The sequence below is a fragment of the Myotis daubentonii genome, chromosome 1 (assembly GCF_963259705.1).
Source record: "Myotis daubentonii chromosome 1, mMyoDau2.1, whole genome shotgun sequence".
In the NCBI taxonomy this organism is placed as follows: Eukaryota; Metazoa; Chordata; class Mammalia; order Chiroptera; family Vespertilionidae; genus Myotis; species Myotis daubentonii.
This window is the reverse complement of record NC_081840.1, coordinates 145,640,836-145,663,513: the sequence shown is the minus strand read 5'-3', so window position 1 is coordinate 145,663,513 and position 22,678 is coordinate 145,640,836. Positions and strand designations below refer to the sequence as shown.

At 38.5% G+C, this 22,678-nt stretch overlaps 1 protein-coding gene across 1 annotated transcript in view; it reads right to left on the bottom strand.

Annotated features, from left to right (window-relative positions):
* ARHGEF38 (Rho guanine nucleotide exchange factor 38) overlaps positions 1 to 22,678 on the bottom strand; it is a 144,607-nt gene that overhangs the window by 30,936 nt on the left and 90,993 nt on the right. Inside the window, exons 4-7 of the mRNA XM_059661631.1 lie at positions 22,223 to 22,370; positions 14,744 to 14,761; positions 5,526 to 5,725; positions 1,325 to 1,458 (exon numbers count right to left, since the gene is read on the bottom strand). Coding sequence (XP_059517614.1) covers positions 1,325 to 1,458; positions 5,526 to 5,725; positions 14,744 to 14,761; positions 22,223 to 22,370 — 500 coding nt within the window. The remainder of the gene's footprint in view (positions 1 to 1,324; positions 1,459 to 5,525; positions 5,726 to 14,743; positions 14,762 to 22,222; positions 22,371 to 22,678) is intronic.

Below are 22,678 nucleotides of genomic sequence, written 5' to 3'. Positions count from 1 at the left end.
AAGATTTTGCTCTTAATTTCTGCCCTGTGCTACCTCCTGCGATATTGACAGGGCCACAACTGGGATCCACTCAGTGAGTTTGCCAGGTGGTCAGAGGAGGAAGAGGCCACTTCTAGCTCAGGGGTCACAAAGTTAAAGAGACCATGGAGAACGGAAAAAGACCATGGAACACAACAGCTAGAGAGTGGGTCCGATAAGACGAGCCACCTAAAACCAATGCTGAGCCACCATCCACTTGCCTCTAGGTAAAACCTTTAGTTAGAGAGGTTAACATAATAAGAGATGAAATCATGCCAATGAGAAAGAAAATAAAAAGTACTATATAATATCTAAAGAACCTTCCTGCCCACTTTTGGTTAGAAGCCCACTCACTGTATTACCTACCACCTCCAGGCCATGAACTTACTATCTTGCAAATCTTAAAATGTGTCCTATGGATCACATACTTCAGAGTTATTTAGTTTCAAAACACTTGGAGTCTCTGTAAAAATACAGACTTATAGGTTGTACCCTTGAACCAGAGAGAGAAAGAGAGAAGGAGAGAGAGAGAGGAGCAGGTGGAGCCCTGGAATCTTGGAGCAAGCTCTCCAGTTCATTTTATGCGCATTAATGTTTGACAGCCTTTGCTACTTCATCTATTATGTATTAGGGGTCGAGATGAACAAGGTTCAAGTCAGGCTAAACAGCTGACACAAAACTATAACCTAGTAATATAGAATGTGCACCTGGGAGTGGGGAGGGAAAGTGGAAGGAGATAAGTGGCAGGGAAAACATGCACTAATGCGTGCACCAGAACACTTTTTACTCCAGGTGAAATGAAGATCAAATGAATATCAAGGGAGCCCCAGAGGCAAGTGAGATTTTTAAAAAGCAGAAATAAGACAGGGATGAAAGGAGGGCATTGCTTTGGGTGAGAGTATGTGCTGGGTTATGGCGAGGGCCAGGACTCCTGGGCAGCCCTGGTTGAGCTCTGTCTGTATGGCCTTATCTCTGCTTTGCCTGCTTCTGAGTGGAAGTGCCATAGCTAGGATAGTGTCAAACCCACCCTCACTCCATTTCCAGAGGGAAAGAGGAAGGGAGGGAGGGAGGGAGGGAGGGAGAGAAAAAGAAAGAGAGAGAGAGAGAGAGAGAGAGAGAGAGAGAGAGAATGAGAGAGAGAGAGAAGAGGAGAGGAGAGAGAGAGAGGAACAGCATAACAACCTTGGGCAATTACCTTGATTCTCAGTGTTCTAGAAACAGCTGTGTACCAACAAGACAAAGCCTCACAAAAACACCAGCGTTCATGTTCTCAGGAAAATGTATGTGGCCCAAGAAGAAAAATTACCTGTGATTCTCCTCTGGTCAGAATCTTGAGATAATTTGTCACTCTCTTTGATTTCTTGCTAATTGAGTGAATATTTAGTTTTGACAATTTATCTTTAAGTGATTCATCTTCATCATTCTTCTTGTATTTTAGAACTAAAACAAAAGAATGCAGTGACACATCTGGGCCCGTGCAGTATAGAAAGTGTGTTTTTACCCAAGTATTCAAGATCAACATTTATATTTAAGATACAAATCCACATGATTATTGGTTCTCTGCAGCAGATGCCATATGCTCCAGCCCCACTGCCCAATCATAGGTCCAGCCACCCACCTCCTCATCCTTCAAAACTGCTGTTCGAGGGTGTGAGCCTCAAAGCTCCAGGTTCACTTACCTCCCACATTAAAAGTACCCCAGATACTGAAATAAAGCTCTTCCCCTCTTCTCAGATAATACATTTACTCTCTGCGATCTCTAGAAAGAAACATCAAGACCTAACTAATGAAAAGACATCCAACTTCAGGAGTCCTCAGATCCTAGAGTGGCTTGCTACTAGCAGACAGTTTGGGGATAAATTGAGTCACCTCTCTGAGCTTTACTTTTTTTATTTTATTGATATTTTTAGAGAGAGAGGAAGAGGGGATAGACAGAGGGGGAGAGAGAGAGAGAGAAACATTGTTCAGTTACCTCCTGTATGAACCCCGAACCAGGGTAGAACCAGATACCTAGGTATATACCCTGACTGGGAATTGAACCCGAAACCATTTGTCATACTGGCAGATGATGCTCCAATCAACTGAGTGAGCCACAGGCCAGGGCTGAGCTTTACTTTTATTAAAAAAAAATTAATATATATTTTTATTGATTCAAAGAGTAAGGGAGAGAGAGAGAGAGAGAGAGAGATAGAAACATCAATGATGAGAGAGAATCATTGATCAGCTGCCTCCTACACAGTCCGTCCCCCTGCCCCTCCCCGACTGGGGACTGCGCCTGCAACCCCGGGCATGTGCCCTGACCAGGAATTTTACTTCTCATACTGTTCAAATGCTAAATAGTCCTAATATTTCTTTTTGTTAAGGGTGTGGAGAGATGGGCAATCTCATAGGCTGTTGATGAGGATTAAACTAACACAGTTTCAGTACAGAACAATTTGGCAGAATCTTATAAAAATTAAAATATTCATAGTCTATAACCAGGAAGTCCATGCTTTTCATAAGCATACAAAGTTTGGTTTGCTACGGCAATTTTTTTCTAGTAGCGGAATGTTGGAAACAACTAAAAGTTTATCTAGGACCTTGAGGAATAAATTATGACATGCTCATAAATGGAGTACTATGGAACCATTAAAAAGAAGGCCACATTAACTGGAAGAATGTTCACGACATATGATTATGTTTTTTTAAGAGCCCAGCAAACTGTGGTATCATGCATGTTGCATGAAGGAAAGAAGAAGACAGAGAGAGAGAGAGTGAGAAAGAAGAAAGAGAACAGAAAACAAGACAGAAAGTCTGAAGAAAATTTGATTAAAAACTATGCAAATTAGAATCATGGGAGAGGAAAAGCTTTTCTCTTTAAAACATTAAAATAGTTTAAGCAAACACAAAAGTGAAAATAATAATACAACAGCTATTATCTGTCTCCTAGTTTTGCCAAATCTTAATTTTGCCTTGTTTCCAATATTTTAATTAAAAAAGAAATTACATAACAGGTGAAGTTTCTCTGAGCCCCATCTTTAATCCCTGCAGGAATTGTGATCTTTAAGAATGGCTTTATTGCCCTAGCTGGTTTGGCTCTGTGGATAGAGCGTTGGCTTGTGGACTGAATGGTCCCAGGTTCGATTCTGGTAAAGGGCACATGTCCAGGTTGTGGGCTCGATCCCCATTGGGCAGAAGGCAGCCGATCAGTGATTTTTCTCTCATCATTGATGTTTCTCTCTCTCTCTCCCTCTCCCTTTCTCTCTGAAATCGATAAAAATATATTTTAAAAAAGAGAATGGGTTTATTACATCTGTATCCAATTTAATTTTTATAATTGTTATGTTCTCATGATATCACAGTGAATAACATAGTTTATCCATGATCTGAATGAATGTGTAAGCTATTTTCTTCTCTTTTTATTTATTTGCTGTTATGAACAATGCTCGTTACTTTTGCGCAGGAGTTTCTCAAATATATAAACATTGATTTTCTGGGTCTTGGGTATGTGACTCTTTAACTTCACTAGAAATGATAAAATTGTCCTCCAAAGGGGTCATTCCAATTTACATTCTCACCTACAGACTGAAACTCAGCACTAACATTATCCACTAAAAATCTTTTTGCCAATAGTATGGGCTGGGAATGATATGTCATGACTTTAATTTGCATTTCCCTGATTATTAGTGAAGCTTAGCATTTAAAAATGTATCGGTCTTTCTGCCCTGGCAGGTGTTGCTCACTGGTTGGAGTGTCAGCTTGCAACACTGAAAGGTCACAGATTCAATTACAGGTCAGGGACACATACCTGAGTTGCAGGTTCGATGCCCTGTCTGGTGGGGGGCTTGTGTGGGAGGCAACTAATTGATGTGGAATGTATTTCTTTCATATCGATGTTTCTCTCTCTCTCTCTCCCCCTCCCGTCCTCCCTTCCACTCTCTTTAAAAATCAATAGAAAAAATATCCTTGGGTGAGGATTAGCAATAACAACAACAAAAATATGCAAAAAACTTTACTGGTCTTTCTGTAAAATGCTTATTTTTATTATAGTTTTATTATTGATTTAATATCAATAATTATATATTCTAGATAGTAACCCTGTGTCTATGGGCTGTCTTTTCATTGTGTTTATGGTGTCTTTTTCTTTGTAACTTTCACTTTTTACTCTGTGCCCTTTTTTATAATTTATTATTACAAATACCACTTTTTTAAACTATATTTTTATTGATTTCAGAGAGGAAAGGAGAGAGAGAGAGATGGAAACATCAATGATGAGAGAGAATCATTGATCGGCTGCCTCCTGCACATCCCCTATGGGGGGGATCGAGCCCACAACCTAGGCATGTGCCCTTGACTGGAATTGAACATGGGACCCTTCGGTCCACAGGCTGACGCTCTATCCATGACTAAGCCAAACAAGCTAGGGCCCACTTTTTAAATTTATTAATACAAATAAATTAATTTATTATTACAAATACATACCACATTTTGAATTATTAATAAAAATACATACCATTTTTTGAATTAAAAAAATTAGAAAATAAAATAATAAAAATAAATGGAGTGGTTGGACTAGTTGGCTCAGAAGTCCTACCATTATTTTACTATTGAAGTGAGATTTGATGTTAGAAGTACAAAGCCAAAAAAAAACAAAAAAAGCCCCAAAAACTTAAGGGAACAAATCCCACTGAGAGAGGACCCACGATCTATCCCAGTGCACTCCTACAGGGCCGGGGTAATCATGCCTCCTGTTTTGAAATCTACATTCTAGGTTAGACACCAATTTTACATCTCAGCTAACAAAGAGTTAACAACACTTTGTTGATTTGAGAACGAAATACACTTGCTCCCTTCAGTGGAACCATTATTGCCCTCCAAATCTCCCTTCTTCGTGTGCCGGAACCAGGTGAGCTGAAGTGTTAGCTGGGCCCCCTCGCCTGGATCTGCACCTTTCACCACCGATTGTTGGCTCCAGCTTCTCACTGCTCCAGCTACCCAGCCTTGCCATGTCTCCTTCTCACCACACACGCTGCCAGAGACGGCAGGGCTAGGGGCTCTGGGTGTCTTTAGCCCACAGCATGTCACCAGGCATGCAATGGTCACAAGAGGTTTAGTACAGGGCTGTTGGATTTTTTAAAAATACGTTTTAATTGATTTCAGAGAGGAAGTGAGAGAAAGATAGAAACATCAATGGTGAGAGAGAATCATTGATTGGCTGCTCCCTGCATGCCCCCAACTGGGGATCAAGCCTGCAACTCAGGCATGTGCTCTGACCAGGAATCAAACCAGGGACCTCATGGTTCATAGGTCGACGCTCATCTACTGAGCCACACCTGCTGGGCTGAATTTTTTTTTAATGGTCATTTTTGTGCCTTAAAATCTTCTCCTGAAACCAGCTGGCAGGGCGAAACCACACTCTCTTCATGATCATGACAGCTGCTCTAACGGCTCAGACATGCTGATTCTCAGAAACAGAAACAGAGCACACCCGTCGTGGAGAGCACCCCATTCATCGTATGTCTTCTTACCTAAATCTTTCCGTCTTTTCAGTTCATTAATGTTTACATTGATGTCTTTCACAGCAGCACAGGCGTCCTCCAGGGCCCTGAAGTCTGGGTGAGAGGGAGGGGTAGAATTGCGAAGTTCGCACAGTAATAGGGGGTATTTCGTCACACGCTGGATTGGTTTGATCAACAAGGAGCTCATGTTAGTTAGGTTCGGTTTGCCTCTACAATAGAGATAAATAATGTCAGTTTTGTGAACATTCGTTTTATTATCTCCTTTTAAGGTTTGTGATTTTTGTAATGTTTAATCCTGAAACTGTTTTTCCTCCCCACGCCGTCCATTTGACTATGTACAGTTTCTAAGTGAAAGCAAGAACAGTGGGTGACTGAAAGATCCTGCTACTAAACAAAAACCTAAAAACACACACACACACACACACACACACAAAAAAAAACGCCAAAACGCCCACACAACAAAACAAAACCTGAGTATATCTTTCCATCAAAAAGGATTCAAAACATCATTTCCATCCATGTCTCATTTACAGGTTTTTGTTAATAACAGGCTTTATGATAATAGTGGCAAGAAACAATGTCAGAATGCATTTTTCCATGACAACCAAGAAAAAAAATTATTTTACCAATGGTATTTTTTTGATTATTAGTAAGGAAAATAAACTTATTATTTAAAAATCTAAACAGATGACTTGCCAACTATAGTCAAAAGAAAGCACGGTCTTCTCCCTTCTTCCAAATTGAGAAGTTGCCTTTATATTGGGTCAGAGCTTCTATCAGTCCCCAAAGGAGATTTATAAGAAATGCAATAGTTCTCCAAATACTGTTAATAGCATCACTATCACTAATCATTGCGGTCCTACAATGGCGTGCTGTGTGGAATTGTTCTTAGCCAGCAAGTCTTCAAATGGCTACACAAAAGTGAACCCTCATGCCTGCCTACAAGCTTGGTCATGTCATTGTCCAAGCCACCGTCATTCATTTTTTTCAGCCAGAATGTAGCAGATTCTAAAAACCTCTGTGCAAAGAGGCAAGTATAAAGCATTGCAAATGAAACATGGATGAAAGTCGTCCTTTGAGTCCCTTCTGGTGGACAGAGATATTTGCTTGCCTTCCCTTTTGTTTTTATTTAGTAGAGAATACAGACACTGCTTTCAAATACTGATAGGGGGATTTTCCATTCTTCAATTATTATTTTTAAGTACTAATATGGATAGATAACAGGCCACATGATTGGAATAATGAAAAAATCTAAAAAAACACTGAACAAAACTAGAAAAGTTGCATGTTAAGAAAAGATCTGAAGTCACCTTAGATACCATCTAATCAAACTCTTCATTTGAATAATGAGAAACTAAGGAACTTTGATTGTCATGTGTATGTGCGTACATGTGAGTGCGCACACACACCACCCCTCCACCCCCTACCTAGTCACTATCAAATCTTCCATCTTCTTTCTCTATTTGGTAGTTTATGCTCAGTTTCTCTGTCACCACTGTATCTCCAGCATGATATATAGTGTTCTCTCAATGAATACTTGTAGACTGAGTGACAGATTTCTCAGATTTTTTGTAATGTGCTTTTATTTTACATTGAACTTATTTTCCCTCCCAAAATTTCCAGTGGTCCTAATAACTGAGGAATGTTGCTCACGTACTGAGCAAATGATGATACCCTGATAGAAACAAAAACTGAAGCAGACCAAAAAGTAGCTTTTTTTTTTTTTCAGGAAGACCAAAGTAAAAAAGCTTTTCAAGGGAGGAAAGCATTGCTTTACATGACTTATCTTGTTCTTTCTACCCATTGGCACCAAATCTATTAAGGAAATGAGGTAAGGATACGGGGTAGCAAAAAAGAAATGAGGGGGAGAGGGAGAGAGATCTTATTGGTTTCCAAGAGAAGTAGGTGAAGCAGATGGAAGAAAATATAAGTAAATAATAAGTAAAATCATATTTTCTAACTGATGCTGTATCAATAGCTGAACCTTTGCATATGAAGTACACATTTCCTCACATTTCTTAAGCAAAGATGCTTTAACAATACAACAATTTAGAGACTTAATAGACTTACAATTCCCTTAAGTAAGAACAAGTCAGAAATATAGAAGGTGTTAACTAGAAAAAAAACCATATATCTATATAAATATGATCAGAATTTCTTCTGAGCTTTTCAACCATCACCAAATATTAGTTTATTTAATCTTCTAAAAATCACTGAAAATACCATCAAAATATAAATATAGTCAACAATTCAATAAGAAAACTCAGTTTTAATAAGATAGTTTATCAGTGTGGTCCATTGTTATATATATTTTTTTATTTTTAAAATCCCCAAATATATTAAAGCACACCCTTGTTTCTTTGAGCTTCCCTTCCTTCTTTATTAAGATCTGTCAAAAAAACCAAAGTAGGCCCTTTGGTTGTGTCCAGATCTTATCACTACTTCTTTTCCCATCACTCTTTGGCATCAATGTTCTATTGTTTCCCTTTTATGTTTCCAATGACAATAATAACAATGATAAATGATTATTGTTTCTCTTAAAAGCATCACAAATGCAAATATTAAAAAGGCTCTCTCGAAAACAAGAGCCCTCTTTTGTCTTCAGACTTGCACTTTGGACAGTTGCCCAAGTGATGAGCAATGATGTTCTGATACCCGCATCACACAGACAAGCAATGAGGTTAAGAAAATAGGGAATGTGTTAAGATAATGACACTCCAGGCATTCAGTGCCACAAAGCTCACCCATCTAAACCCTCCCCAATAAAATTAAGTTCTGATAACTTTGAGGCAGTGCATCCTATGTGTGACACCACCCAGCTCAGTCAAGCAGCCAATTACCATATACCTCCCCCACAGAAAATAGCTGAATGTAATAATTCCCCAGATATATTGAGCTGAAAACTAAGGTGGTTACTAATTTGTAATTCTGTTTCATCTTCCTCCCTCTTATCATAAATACTTTGGCAAGTATTTGGTACCATAAGTAGCTACACTAATCTCATTAGAAATTATTATTGGGACTTTACAAAATCAAGTAAACACAGCTGGCTTTGCTTTCTTTTAGCAACATCCAGTTTTGCTATAAAGAGCATCAAATACAAGAAAATAGTTCCACAATGAAAATAAAAATGAGATTTACACAATGTAAAAACTATGATGGGAAACAACACTGAGGCACATCGATATTTCTTAATTAGAGGGAGAAAATGAGAGAAAGGAAAAATAATCATCTAACTATTGATCATATTAGTTTGAATTTCCTCTATTTTATGACCATAAGTATCCAAAATTTAATATTTAATTTACAGTAGCCACAAACCAACTACATTAGGATTGATTTTTTTCAATGTACAGTATTCTCCCTTTAAAACACATTAAGTCAATTTCAGAGGAAACTGTATATTGCTACTAATAACAAGCAAATAACATTTGCCATAAATTAAAAATAGTTGTGAAAATACAGAACTATCAATACATTTTAGAAGATGCAAAGATGAATGAATGATAAATTGATATAGCAGACCAGAGAACCAGATATTTGGATAGGTAATAATTTAATTATTCTTCCAAAAGTTCATTAATTAGAGTTTCTGAGAACCTATGGTAGTAGATAGAGAGGGAGATGGGGATTAGGATAAGAAGGGACTAGTTGAAAATCTGTTTAAGAAACAACCTTTTTTTAGGATGCCATACAAAGAAAGGGGATCATCTGGAGGATTAAGAAAGACCTGTTGGAAATTAAAAGATAATAGCAGAAATAAAAACTCACATTGTTGGGAAAAAATATTCAGGAACTTTCCAGATAGAAGAACAAAAACACAAAGGGGTTGAGAATAAAAGAAAAATACAGAAAATTAGAGGACTGTTTTAGGAGGGCCAATATCAAAATGATAAGAGGGCCAGGAAAAGAGAGTAGAGCTCATATGGGAGGAAATAATCAGTGAAGTAACTTGAGGAAAGGACATGAGGTAGCAGGTTGAAAGTCCTCACTGAGTATCCAGAACAATGGATGAAATGGACTCACACCTTGGAATTCATGAAACTTCAGGCTTTTGGGGACAAAGAGAAGATCCCACAATCCTTCAGAGAAACATATAAACAAACAGGTATAAACAAATGATTAGGAATCCAAAAAAGCTTCTGATTTCTTGTAACAACACCGAAAACTAGAAAACAATGAGAAATTACCATTAAAATTTGAAGATGAATGATATTCAACTTGGAATTCTCTATTGTTTAGAATTCAATAGTTTAGTATTCAAACTATAAATTAAGAGTGAGGATAAAATAAAGATATTTTGGATATAAAAGTTTCCAAAATTTTACTTCCCATTCATTCTTTGATGAATAGAAGAAACTATTGAAGGACATCCTCTACAAAAACAGGAGAGAGACAAAGAGAATTTCTGGGATGATGGGCGGGGAATTCCTGAAAGACAGGTGTGCCCAGCATCACAAGTCCAAACCAACAGGCCAGAGGCTCTGAGAGAAGCTTCCTTAGGGAGGTGAAGGTAATAGTATACATAATGTATTTGGGTGTCTTGAAATATGACTGGTGTGAGTTTGGCATTAATGATTAGCAGGAAAAAAAACTAAGAGGGGAAAAACAATAGTGAACTCACAGAAAGACAAGTAATCATTTATTCCAAGGTTTAGCTTTGAAAAGAAACTTATTCAGATATTCTCAGATACAATAATTCAAACACTGATTAGTCCTCTACTCCAAATTATAATGTAACTACATAAGGAGAATGGAGAGGTGGGAAGAATATGTGTGTGTGTGTGTGTGTGTGTGTGTGTGTGTGTGTGTGTGTGTGTGTAGGAGATGGGGTAGAAAAGAGAGAAAAGTTAGTCTTCTACAGGGAAAAGTCAATACATAATACTCAAATAGGTGAAACCAAACATGTTTTCAGAGTCAGGAAAATAAATTCCAAAAGAGTCATCTAAAAGATGTGCTCCCATGAAGAGCATTAGCAGCAGGAGGGAAGTTGACTACTATTTTTCTTAAATTCTAACTTTTTAAGCCATGGTACATATAATTTTAACAAAAGAGAAATTTTTTAAAGAAAGAAACATGCATGACTATCCAAGAAATTCTGAAATGAAGAGCGCTGAGCTGGATAAGGTAGAGCTGGTATTAAAACATAAAGCGCCCTAACCAGTATGGCTCAGTGGCAGCGTCGGCCTGCAGACTCAAGGTTCCTAGGTTTGATTCTGGTCAAAGGCATGTACTTTGGTTGCAGGCACATACCCGGTAGGGACTGTGCAGGAGGCAACTGATCAATGTTTCTCTCTCATCGATGTTTCTAACTCTCTATCCCTCTCCCTTCCTCTCTGTAAAAAAAAAAATAAAAATAAAAATCAATAAAATATATATATTTAAAAAAAAACATAAAGCTGCAAAAATGAAAGCAGTTTGCTATGGGCACATCCATGGACAGATGATTAGCACAAAGCAGAAAAATCAAGAAATATATACAGGTCTGTATGGAAATATGTACATGGTAACTGAGACATTCCTGCTCAGTAGAAAAATTAACTATTCAATATCAGGTTTTGTAATAATTAGATAGCTACATAGAAAAAATAATAAAAATAAATTCTTTACATCAAAATAATTTATAGCTAGGTTGAAGATTTAAATGTTAAAAAATGAAACGCTTCAATAATTTGAAGAAATCATAGGATTACACTTTGAAAACATTCTTGGAGTTTCTAAGTAAGACACAAGATCCAAAAACCACAGTAGAAGAAGTGATAAATCTTTTTAAAAATTTACTCTATAAAACTGTACAGATAAAAACAAAACAGAATAAGCCATAAACTATGTTAAAAGTCAAATGATAAGCTGGAAAAATATTTATAGCACAGAAGACAAAAAGGGGTTAATACATTCACTAATTAAAGAACCATTATCAATCTATTAGAAAAAGATGAACATCTCAATAAAAGTGAACAATCAATAAGAAGAATTCATTAGATGAGAATGAAAATGATTAGCATCCATGAAAATGCTAAAAATCAATATTAATGAAAATTAAAACAACACATTACTATTTTTGGTCTATTACATTGCCAGGTGTTGCAAGGATACAAATATTAATTATATCTAGGGCTGGCAAGTAGCAGATAAATGGACAACTCACATGTGGGCAGTGGGAATATAAATTAGTTCAACTTTTCTGAAATTCTCTGGTAATAAGAATCAAATGCCATTTGGCCTAGTAATCCCACCTTTAGAAATTCAAATAAGAAAATAATCAAATTATTGTACAGAGATCATGTGTAAGGATGAACACAGAACATCAATCTTTACAGGACAGATAGACACAATTCAAGTATCTATAAGGTTTTGGTAAACTAAGTTGTGGTCTGTACATCAGATAGACTATTGTGTAGTCATAAAGTGATGGGGGTTTATGTTTACTACATAGGAAGATGTCTGGGATGTATTGATGAATGACGTAGCAAGTTGACATACAAAAAATATATACCATGGCACATAGGTGTCCTATTTTAGCTAATATGTGTGTATGTAGAGAAAAATATTGCGGTAAAGTCAAAAAATTCACATTGTAGCAATGTTACAATAGTTAACTCTGGAATGTGACCACCCATTGTCTTTACTGCCCTCATTTTAATTTTCTTTATTTTGCAGTGTTTCTTTAATAATTGTAAAAACACAAAGCTCAAGGAAAGAGAAAATAACTTACAACATGCTGAGATAAATAGAAAACTTGAGGTCCAAAGGCTGGAATAGCTGGTCAGACAGAGCACACATACAGAGAAGTGTAAAACATGGAAATCCAACCCTGCGTCTCTGGAGAAGAGATGTAGAAGAGGCATGTTTTTCTTGCTTTAGGACAGCAGACTGTCTCAGATGCTTTTTAGGGAGGGTGACTTTTTGGTTGGAGAATCTTTGATTCTTGTCACTTTGATTCTTTGATGTTTGCATAAGATTGTAATCCAAAGTAATTGCTTTAGAAATTATAATATCTTTGCCTTTCTCTGTACTTTTAAAAATGTAGATTTAAAAAATCCAGAAAATTTTCAGTTTCTATAAGGGATTGTTTTTAAACCATTAAAAACCTCACCCTTGCCCTGCCGGCATGGCTCAGTGGTTGAGCATTGACCTATGAACCAGGAGGTCCTGGTTTGATTCCCAGTCAGGGCACATGCCCGGGTTGCTGACTCGATCCTCAGTGGGGGGCGTGCAGGAGGCAGCGGATCCATGATTCTCCCATCTTTGATGTTTCTATCTCTCTCTTCCTCTCCCTTTCTCTCTGAAATAAATTTTATATATATTATTTAAAACAAACCCACCCCTCCTAAATGCACTCTGGGCTGCAACCTTCCTGGCCTCAGCCGCGAAGGACCTGAGCAATTACACAGCACTTGATGCGGCCTGTTACCCTTTTATGTTGCAGCTTGTGTGTCTCCTGACCCGTGAGAGAAACAAGAAGGAAGACAGGGCAGACATGGCTTTGATGTTCACCCAGCCACACACTGTGAATACGCTGCCTCTTTTTCAGTTTTTGATGTACAGAATAGGCTAGAGGGGCCACACACAGCCCGAGAACTCCCACACCACAGGGGTGACGCAGAAGCTAGTGCAATTTTTTAAGCAAGTGTTTCAATACAATGTACTATTTGTTATAGGTTTTCTGTATGGAGCAGCCTATGCAGGCGAACTGTATTTAAATAAGTTAATCTCCCACTGTCCTCCTCTGAATTTCTCTCTCTCTCTCTCTCTCTCTCTCTCTCTCTCTCTCTCTCTCGGTCTTTTGCTTAAAAACATCTAAGCTTTAGGAAAAGAAATCTAAGCAGAATCTGCAGCATATTACATGCTGTACTCATCCAGCTTGGTGACTCTCCACTCCTAGGTACCATGATGCCAGGGGCATAGATTTCATAATGAGATACCATTCCCTACCCTGCCCCCATCCTCATCAGCGATCATTGCAGAGAAGCCAGGAAGGCCCTGGTGTGTGGATGGACCAAAAAGCAAAAAGCCCTCTTGTCCTCTTACCCACATCTTCAAATTCAAGTGACTTGGGAACTCATTGAACAAACCTACTCATATCTGTTTATACTACAGGATTTTTTTTTCCTTTGGTGAAAAAACATATAAAGGGAGAGACCTGGGTGCTTGTTTGGTATGTCAAAAACTAACTTCTCAGCCTGCTTGAGAAGGTCTCCTGGATGATGCCTGATGCCCAATTCTTCCACTCACTCTGGAATTCTGTCTTTTGTCATGGTTGTTCTGCACCAAAGCATGAATGACAGGTATTTACAGGTTAAATTAATACAATTTTTACTTTGTAAATTTTGTATTTTATCGATGTGAAGTTTCCAGAGTAGAATTCAGAGAGAGAGAGAGAGAGAGAGAGAGAGAGAGAGAGAGAGAGAGAGAGAGAGAGACACTAGGAACTCAGGACCTTCATAGTTGCTGACCACACTAAGCCAAGTATGTGCTTTTTCAAGTCCTATAAATTTGAGTTTGTATGTATGTCAACATCAGTCAACATCATCCTTTCAGTATTAGGCTAAATGTGCTTTTCTTATATAAAAATGGGCATCTTGCAAAGTGTGTGTGTGCGTGTGTGTGTGTGTGTGTGTGTGTGTGTGTGTGTGTGTGTGTTGTTTTTATAAGGTAATTTCTACACTGTCCGAGTGACCAACTATTTCATCTTAATATTTCATTCTCATGCTATATATGTGGGTATGATTTTTTTCTTTATAAATAAAATCATATGAGAGTCCAATGAGAAGAAACACAATATTTTGCTATAATGCATAAGGAGTCTTTTCTTTTGTCCATTAATCAATGGAAACTTCAAAAACCTTATGGTATTAACCTGAGATTTTTTTTTTAAAGACTATTGTTGCAGTCAGGAAAAAGAGTTTTGAACACATTAAGATTCCTAAACATATCTGTGATGAGCAGCAGTTCCTGAAGAGTTCCTGGCCCCAGCAAACATGTGATTTAAGTGAATTATATCCCAGGATTCTTCTAAAAGTTAAGGAAAGTACATGTAATAAGAATTTAATATATAAGATCATCTCAGACAAATTAGAAATAAGTGCTCTTCAAAGTCTTGGTTTATTTATTAAAAGCAAAAACATAATTGTAAAAACTAAAATGTCTGATTTGTTCAGAAATATTAACAGCTTTTCCTCGTGATTTTTACATTTGATTTTTATTATTAAGATGAAAATACTTACTCTTGACTGTATATGTTCCTGTAAGAGAGGAGAAAAAAGTAAACTCATGTAAATCCAAATATGTGAGGTAATATACCAGCATTGTAAAAATTTTTAAATTTTATTACATAAAATAAAGCAATAAGTCATTTTCATGAATGTTTTATAGAATTGGTCTCATTGTTTTATAATCAGGTCACTTAAACTTTATTTTAGTATATTTGCACCATTTTTGCTTTACTTCTTATAGTATAAGGTTAAAAACCATTCATACAGATTAGTTAGTAAATTTTCATCATTTAAAAATGGATTTAAAGATCAATTTTTGTTTACATTATAAAAAAGAATCTATTAAACATAATAAGAAGAACAGATTACAAGGGAAGGTGATTGACTTGCAGAAAACCATACATTCTGTAACATCTTTGTATGTAGTGTGATACAGATTAAAAACATCATAAATTTCAATGAGGGAATTCCACAAAACCTTTCACAAGGCGTTGCTAGCTTTTGTGGCTTCCATTTTGCTCAAGTAAAGCTCACATCCTTCCCAGGCAATGTCCTCTGCCTCTCCTCCATCTCTTCTCTACCTCCTTTCCTGTTGATCCTCGCCTTTCACATCCGCAGCAACCATACAGGCCTCCTGCTCTTTCTGAAGCTGGAAGACCCGCTCCTGCCTGCAGGCCTTCGCAGTGTTGCCTGCTCTTCCTCCAGATACAGCTCACTCCTCCTCGCAGTCAGCTCTCTGCTCAAATGCTCCTTCCCAGTGAAGCCTTCCCTGACCAATCCTGCCCTCCCCCCCACCGAACTCTTCATCCTCACCTTCTGCTTTATTTCTCCTCCTTATGCTTTGCCACTTTCTAATATAGTATATCCTTCTTCAGTTTACTGTCTTTCTCTCTCCACTCCCCACTCCCAACGAAGCAAGGATTTATGCTTGCTTTGCTCTCAGCTGTAGCCCCAGGACCCGAAAGAGTGCCTGGCACATGGTAGGAGGGCAAAGCATATTTGTCAAAGTAATTAATTAACAATAAAAAAGTGGGAATCATTCCGGTTAAAATTTCCAGAATAAGAGTTTTTCTCTAAAAGCCTCATGGCTCTAGAGAAGTAATGACCAGTATTAAGAACGTGATCCCCTTGCTCTCTGGTTTCCAGACTTTTGGAATACAGTAATGTTTTCGATATAGAACACATTTTAAACCCATCCCTTAACTGTAGATGGTCTTTTCATATTCAGCGATTGAGAAAAATTCAATGATAAATCCCTAATGAGCTCAGTAAGTTTGAGGAACCTTTTTACTTCCATGAAGAATTGCACCCCCACTACCCCTTGCCCAATGTTCCCTCCCATTCACTGCCTTTAAGCTCACATTCTTTCTCCAATTTCTCTCCCTTTCTAATGAGGAATTCTTGTTTTTCCAGTATGCGCTGTGGACCAAACATTAGAAAATTTGGGAGTGCAGTTGACTAAAAATAAAAATCCATTTTTTTTATGGAAACAAACAAGTGAGCAAGGTGATCATTTGGGAACCAAAACACATACTTTGAAGTTGAAAGAAAAGATTGTTCTTTTCCCTCCGAGAGACAACATGGAAAATTGTTCTCCTATTTTATTTATTTCAAATAAAACTTAAATATCATAACATAAGTTAAATGCTGTGTTTAATGTAAGTGTAACATTTTATGAAAAGGAACCTGAGAGATCTTCAACATATTTTCCCTGTTGGTGTAGTGACATAATGGTCCTACGTTATTATATCTTTTTATTTGCTCTCTCTCTTTTTTTTTTCTAAATCTCTCTTTTAGGATAAAAGTTTCCTAGAAGTTAACCCCAGCCAAGGACAATTCAGGAGAAAGTTAAATCGTTTACCCCTTGTTGGGATAAAATAACTCAATATGTCTACTGCCACACCTCCTACCCTCATGGGTTTATTATAATTTGAGTCACAATTAACAGAAGTTTTTATGTGACTATTCCTTACAGATTAGTCTTTCATTAGTTCAATCATGATGGCACATAACAATAAAATGAAGGAATTTCCAAAAGTGCTTTTAATTTTTATGTGGAACATTCCCTTAGCATAATACTAAGAAATACAAAATGTGGTAAACAGATTGAAAGCCATTCCTTTGGAGTTTGCCTTGCATGAACTTTTAGCTTCCTCCCCGAATGGAGAAGTTTTTGTTGGAATATGAGCAGCCAAAACACCCAAATGACTGTAAGTTAGAAGTTTTCCTTCTATGAATGATGGACTTAGGAAGGTACATTTATAACTAGAGGTGAAGCTAGAAATGTGTCTTCAGCTACTAAAAATTTTGGGGGGAAAAACCCTTCATTCTTTTATTATTATTATTATTATTACAAAATACACAGATCTCTAGGGCCTCTGAAGGGCAGCAGGGATTTGGCGGTATTTACAACAAGAAAAACAGAAAAAGGAGGCAGCAGACAGGCTGTGCTAATTATAGTTACACTGGCATTTAGAACTCTTCCATTTTTCACTTTTCTCATACAGAGGAGAAACCTTAAATAGCCCCAAAGAGACAGAGTGACTACATCTTTAGCGAATAACTTCCATAAATTTAGAGACTGCATTAATACAGTGTTAATGCAACTGCGTAAACACTCCTTGATGAATAAGTAAAAACTTGCAAGTTTCCAATTTGTGTGCTGCAGATGCAGATGTGGTGCTGTGCTTCTGGATAGTTTTAGTCTTTTCTTTCTTAAGGTCTCCGAACCCTGAAATTACTGCTTAGACTGCATCTATAGTCATGGAAAAAGCCCGGGTGCCTGAGGGAAAGCAGCGAGAGAGAACTGAGGGCATTTCTCCTTCCAAGTAGGTCTTGATTGTGTGCCAACCACATGAGGGTACTGGCTAATGTGCCGATTCCTGGATCGGACCCTCAGCCATCCCATTTATTATTGTTATTGTTGTTGTTGTTTTGGTCTGGAGCAGAGTTTAGGAGTCTGCATGTTTAGTATACATCCTTGGTTGATCTGACGCAGGGGAACATGCACACCAAAAAACACTGCCCTAACATTCCCAAGGGATTCAAAATAGCTTTCTGGATACAAATATTATTTTCTCTTTTGAAAGATACTGGGCTTCAGGGAATAGCCAAAGTTTATGAGCTCACATCTGTTATAGAACCAAACAATCTCTCTACCATCTTCTTGGAAATTAGTCTTGAATCTCACTGTGACAGCTCCTGGTGTGTTATTTTCATTAACTCTGACATTGTCATTCAACTTTCCAGATGGTTTTGTGTATCTACCCAAGTAGAAGGTGTGTTCCTAGGAGGCAAGAACTACCTATGCTTATACATATATTTTTAAATGATTTCAATATTATCTAGCAGTCTTAATAAATATTTATTAAGCCCTCAATAAACTTATTTTAATTTTGGCTAAAATGCAACCTAAGTTTCTTAAAATTCTGGTTTAACTTCTGAAGCATGAAACCACTTCTCTCATGGATATTGCTTCAAACCCACTTATTCTAATATCCCTTGCAAGGTAGACAATGGAGGCCGCACCTAATATTCACTAGAAATTGGCAACTGGGCACTTGGGCTCTGTTGTTCAGCCCCAAGGAAAAGGCAGGCCACAGTAATAGCTTTGACTGATTACTTGGCAAGGGAAACCAAGCCCTTGGGTGTTCCAGACTCTCTTTGGCCTATAAACCTGTTTGAAAACCTGTTCCCAGAATTTAAAGCTTAGCTCAATTGAGGTCAGTATTATAGTAATGTCAATAATTCTACTGCTCTCCGCTTTCAGGCAGACCAGTACAATTCATCACTGACTTTATGTTCATGGAAAGGCAACTTTTGGGAAAAGAGCTCTAACTTAAGCTACTTTATTTTGATTTTCTTTCCCTTAAAAAACAGTCCTGCCAATATTAATTTCTTTGGATTTTGTGCTTTCTAAACCTCAGCACCCTCCAGTGCCTGGAATTATTCTCTAAAACCAGACTGGTGCTGAATACACAAGATTTGGGACATCACCAGGGCAATGACTGGAGGCTTCCAGAAAAAGATCAAATAAACCATTGGGTCTGAAAGTAATTTTCCGTAATTCAGACTTATTGAAGTTTGAAGAGTTAACCTCTGCCTTTAGCTGGTTAGTTGGTTTTTAAGGGGTCTGATATGGAGCTCTACTGCCTAGTGCAGTGATGGTGAACCTTTTGAGCTCGGCGTGTCAGCATTTTGAAAAACCCTAACTTAACTCTGGTGCCATGTCACATATAGAATTTTTTTGATATTTGCAACCATAGTAAAACAAAGATTTATATTTTTGAAATTCATTTTATATATTTAAATGCCATTTAACAAAGAAAAATCAACCAAAAAAATGAGTTCGCGTGTCACCTCTGACACACGTGTCATAGGTTCGCCATCACTGGCCTAGTGGAATATTCTGGCAGGGTCAAGCTCTCTCTCTTAGGAGTCAAAAGCTTCATGAACAAAACACGAATGTTCAACCCCTCTGAGCAGACAGCTCCACCTCTGGGCAGCTGTTAAGAGCACCTGCCAAAGTAATGAACTGCATCCTCTAACCGTATGGAGCGCCGTTCCTGGGGTTGGAGTTGGACTGATGATCGTTAGTGGTTCCACTACCATAAGATTTCTCTCTTTCATTCTAGAAGCTGAGGAAGCGAAATGGCTCAATCTAGACATTTATTGGATCAGATAGAAAAGGTGTTCATTCACACCCAGGATAACACCATAACTTCTCCCTAGGAATAAACAGTATCTTTATATTTAGAAGAGTTTTCTCTTAATATATTATTAATAGAAATGCAACTTCAAACTTTAAGGTTTCTGTGAATTGATTTGCTAACACTGAACTAATTTTCAAATAGTGGAGAAATAATGAACTAGAGCTGCTATTACATATAATCTTTAAGAACTAGCTGGTCAGCCCTAGCCAGTTTGGCTCCGTGGATAGATATAGGGTCAGCCCAGGGACCGAAGGGTCGAGGGTTCAGTTCCGGTCAAGGGCATGTACCTCAGTTACAGGCTTGATCCCCAGCTCAGGTCGGGGCCTGGGAGGCAACCAGTTGGTGTATCTCTCTCACAACGATGTTCTCTCTCTGTCTCTCCCTATCCCTTCCACTCTCTAAATATCAATAGGAACATATCCTCGGGTGAGGATTAAAAAAAAAAAAAAGAAAGAAATTACCTGATCATATTGAGCTCCTTATGGGCAGGGTCTAAGACTTCTTTATTTTTGTATTTTCAGCATTCATCCCAGAATGATGCTTGGTGTATCACAAGCACTAAGTAAATTATTTAGATTTAGTGACTTAAATATATTTTCTTTTCCACAACATGGGCAGAAAAATGGTTAAAGAACTGTAATACCTTAATAACCAGTAGAGGGCAATCAAGTTAGTTTTTTAAACCCACTTTCAGTCCCAGTTCTCATCTGCAAAGGCTTTCTCTAGAGTAGTCTCACCTAGTCTCCTGATTTCACTTTAATTCAGCTACCAGCCTTTTGTACTCTATCAGGACCCCATTTGGGCCCCTACAATAGTGTGTATATAAGGGGATGCACCAGGGGGTCAGACTGGCTGGTGTGCATTGATTTATACACTGTAGCTCTCTCTGTTTGGTTAATTTTCAGCCTAATCAAAACCACTTGACAAGAAGTAATCCTGAAAAATAAAAGACCACAACAGAACCACTGAGTACAATGTGGGCTAGGGCAGATTTTTGGCTTTAAGCTTCATGTGGTAGAAAACTATCTATAATAATAAAAGGGTAATATGCTAATTAGACCAGACGTCTTCCAGACATCCTTCCTGATGAAGCCAGGGCCAGAGGGAAGCCAGCCCGGGTCCCGGGTGCCTGCAGGTGGCCAGAGGAGGGAAGCAGCCCGGGTCCCAGGTGCTGGAAGGAAGCTGGTGCCAGCAACCTGGTGAAGGAAGGACTACTCTTGCATGAATTTTCATGCATTGGGCCTCTAGTATCCTATATAATCCTATATAATAAAAGGCTAATATGCAAATGGTTGTGACACCCTTACATCATAATGACCGATCAGCAGGAGGCTGTGTTCATGGCAGGCATGGGTGGGCAGGGCTGCATGCGCAGCGAGGCTGGAGGGCATGAGGCTGTGACCCCCGCCTGGTGCCGGCCAGGGGATGTGACGCTGTTATTGTTTATTTATTAATAAATTTATATATTATTTTCATATACATTTTACTAGTTTTCTTTCATCTCTGACACTTCTATTATAGAGAAAGGGAAAATAACAATATTAAAATATTCCCTCTATGCCCTAACCGGTTTGGCTCAGTGGCTAGAGCGTTGGCCTGTGGACTCAAGGGTCCTAGGTTCGATTCCGGTCAAGGGCATGTACCTTGGTTGAGGGCACATACCCAGTAGGGAGTGTTCAGGAGGCAGCTGAATTGATGTTTCTCTCATTGATGTTTCTAACTCTATCCCTCTCCCTCTCTGTAAAAAAATCAATAAAATATATTACAAAAATATTCCCTCTAATTAATTCCCTTTTAATGTACACGAATTTCATGCACCAGGCCACTACTATACAATAAGATACCAATTTCATGTAAAAGAATCACCCTCAACACATGTCCACATGCATGTGTATAGACAAGATCAGAAGAAAATGCAAATTGTGGTTACTAATACATGGTTTAGTGAGGAGTTAATACATGGAATAGCAAGGGTTTTTATCTTATTAATGTTTTCTTATTTTTTTCAGATATTTATAGCGCATATATATTTCTTCTATCTATAAAAATATATTATGTGGCACCTCCCACCTACAGTTTAGGAACGAGGAGGAAGGCATGACTAATTTTCCAGAAACAAACTTTAACAGGGCCTGAACGCTTTGACAGTGTTCACCAGCCTCCCCTCTGTGGGAAGGTGAAGGCCACCTAGAGAGTCATGGGCATTCCGCTGACTTGATGATCCCGTGTTCCCCAGGGGTCACGGAGCCACATGTTGCCTCACACATTCCTCCATCTATGCGGAGCAGGCAAGTAACAACAGCTTTAAGGGGGGACTTTTCCTTCTTTTCTTTTTCTTAGAAAGGGAGAGAAAGAAATATCAACGTGAGAGTGAAACATGGATCGGCTGCCTCCTGCACACTCCCTTCTGGGGATCAAGCCCGCAGCGTCAGCATGTGTCCTGACCCGGAATTGGACCCTGATCTCTTGGTTCCTGGGTCAATGCTCAACCACTGAGCCACACTGGCTGGGACATTTCACTTTTCGATGTTGCCTTATTCTATTTCCACAGAGCCCTGCGTTTTCTCCTATGTTATTTTCAGTCTCTTTGCACAGGGGGGGAAAAAGTCGATTGGTGTTTCTGGCATGCCAGCTTTTTATAAAGAGAACGCAAAGTAGAGCGTCCCGCCAGTCCGATAAAACCCAGGGTTTACGTGAGATCTTTCATCTTCATCCAGTTAAAATGTTCCCTGCTAGGCAACTGAGGGCACATGGAAATCATCATTGGAAAAGGCCTTACTGTAAGGACTGGATGCAGAGGCTCAATTGTTGCTTCAGCTCCTCCTCCTTTTCATAGGCCTCGAGGACACTGTGCGCTTTGTCGTGGTGATAGCAGTAGATTTTATAAATATCTTCCAGCGGCCCTTTCATCTGCAAGAACACTTCTCCTGACAAATGTAAAACAAAGGCAAAATGATATCAGGTCAGACCCAATGGGGACTTCACATACTTATTCTTCAGCAACACTAACGAGTGTTGGTTGGGTACCAGTTTATGCCCGGGGTCATTCAGAAGCGGTGGAAAACATTAGTGACCTTCCCTCCTTTCTTTTCCATTCTCGCCTCCCTCTTTTCCTCTCCCTTCTTTTTTCCTCCCTCCCTCCCCTTCTTTTATAAAGCAAAGTATAATGAGCATAAGGGAGGTAGGTAGCCAGTGAAAGCTGGTTTTCTCAGCGGTGACTGTGCACCTGGCTGGT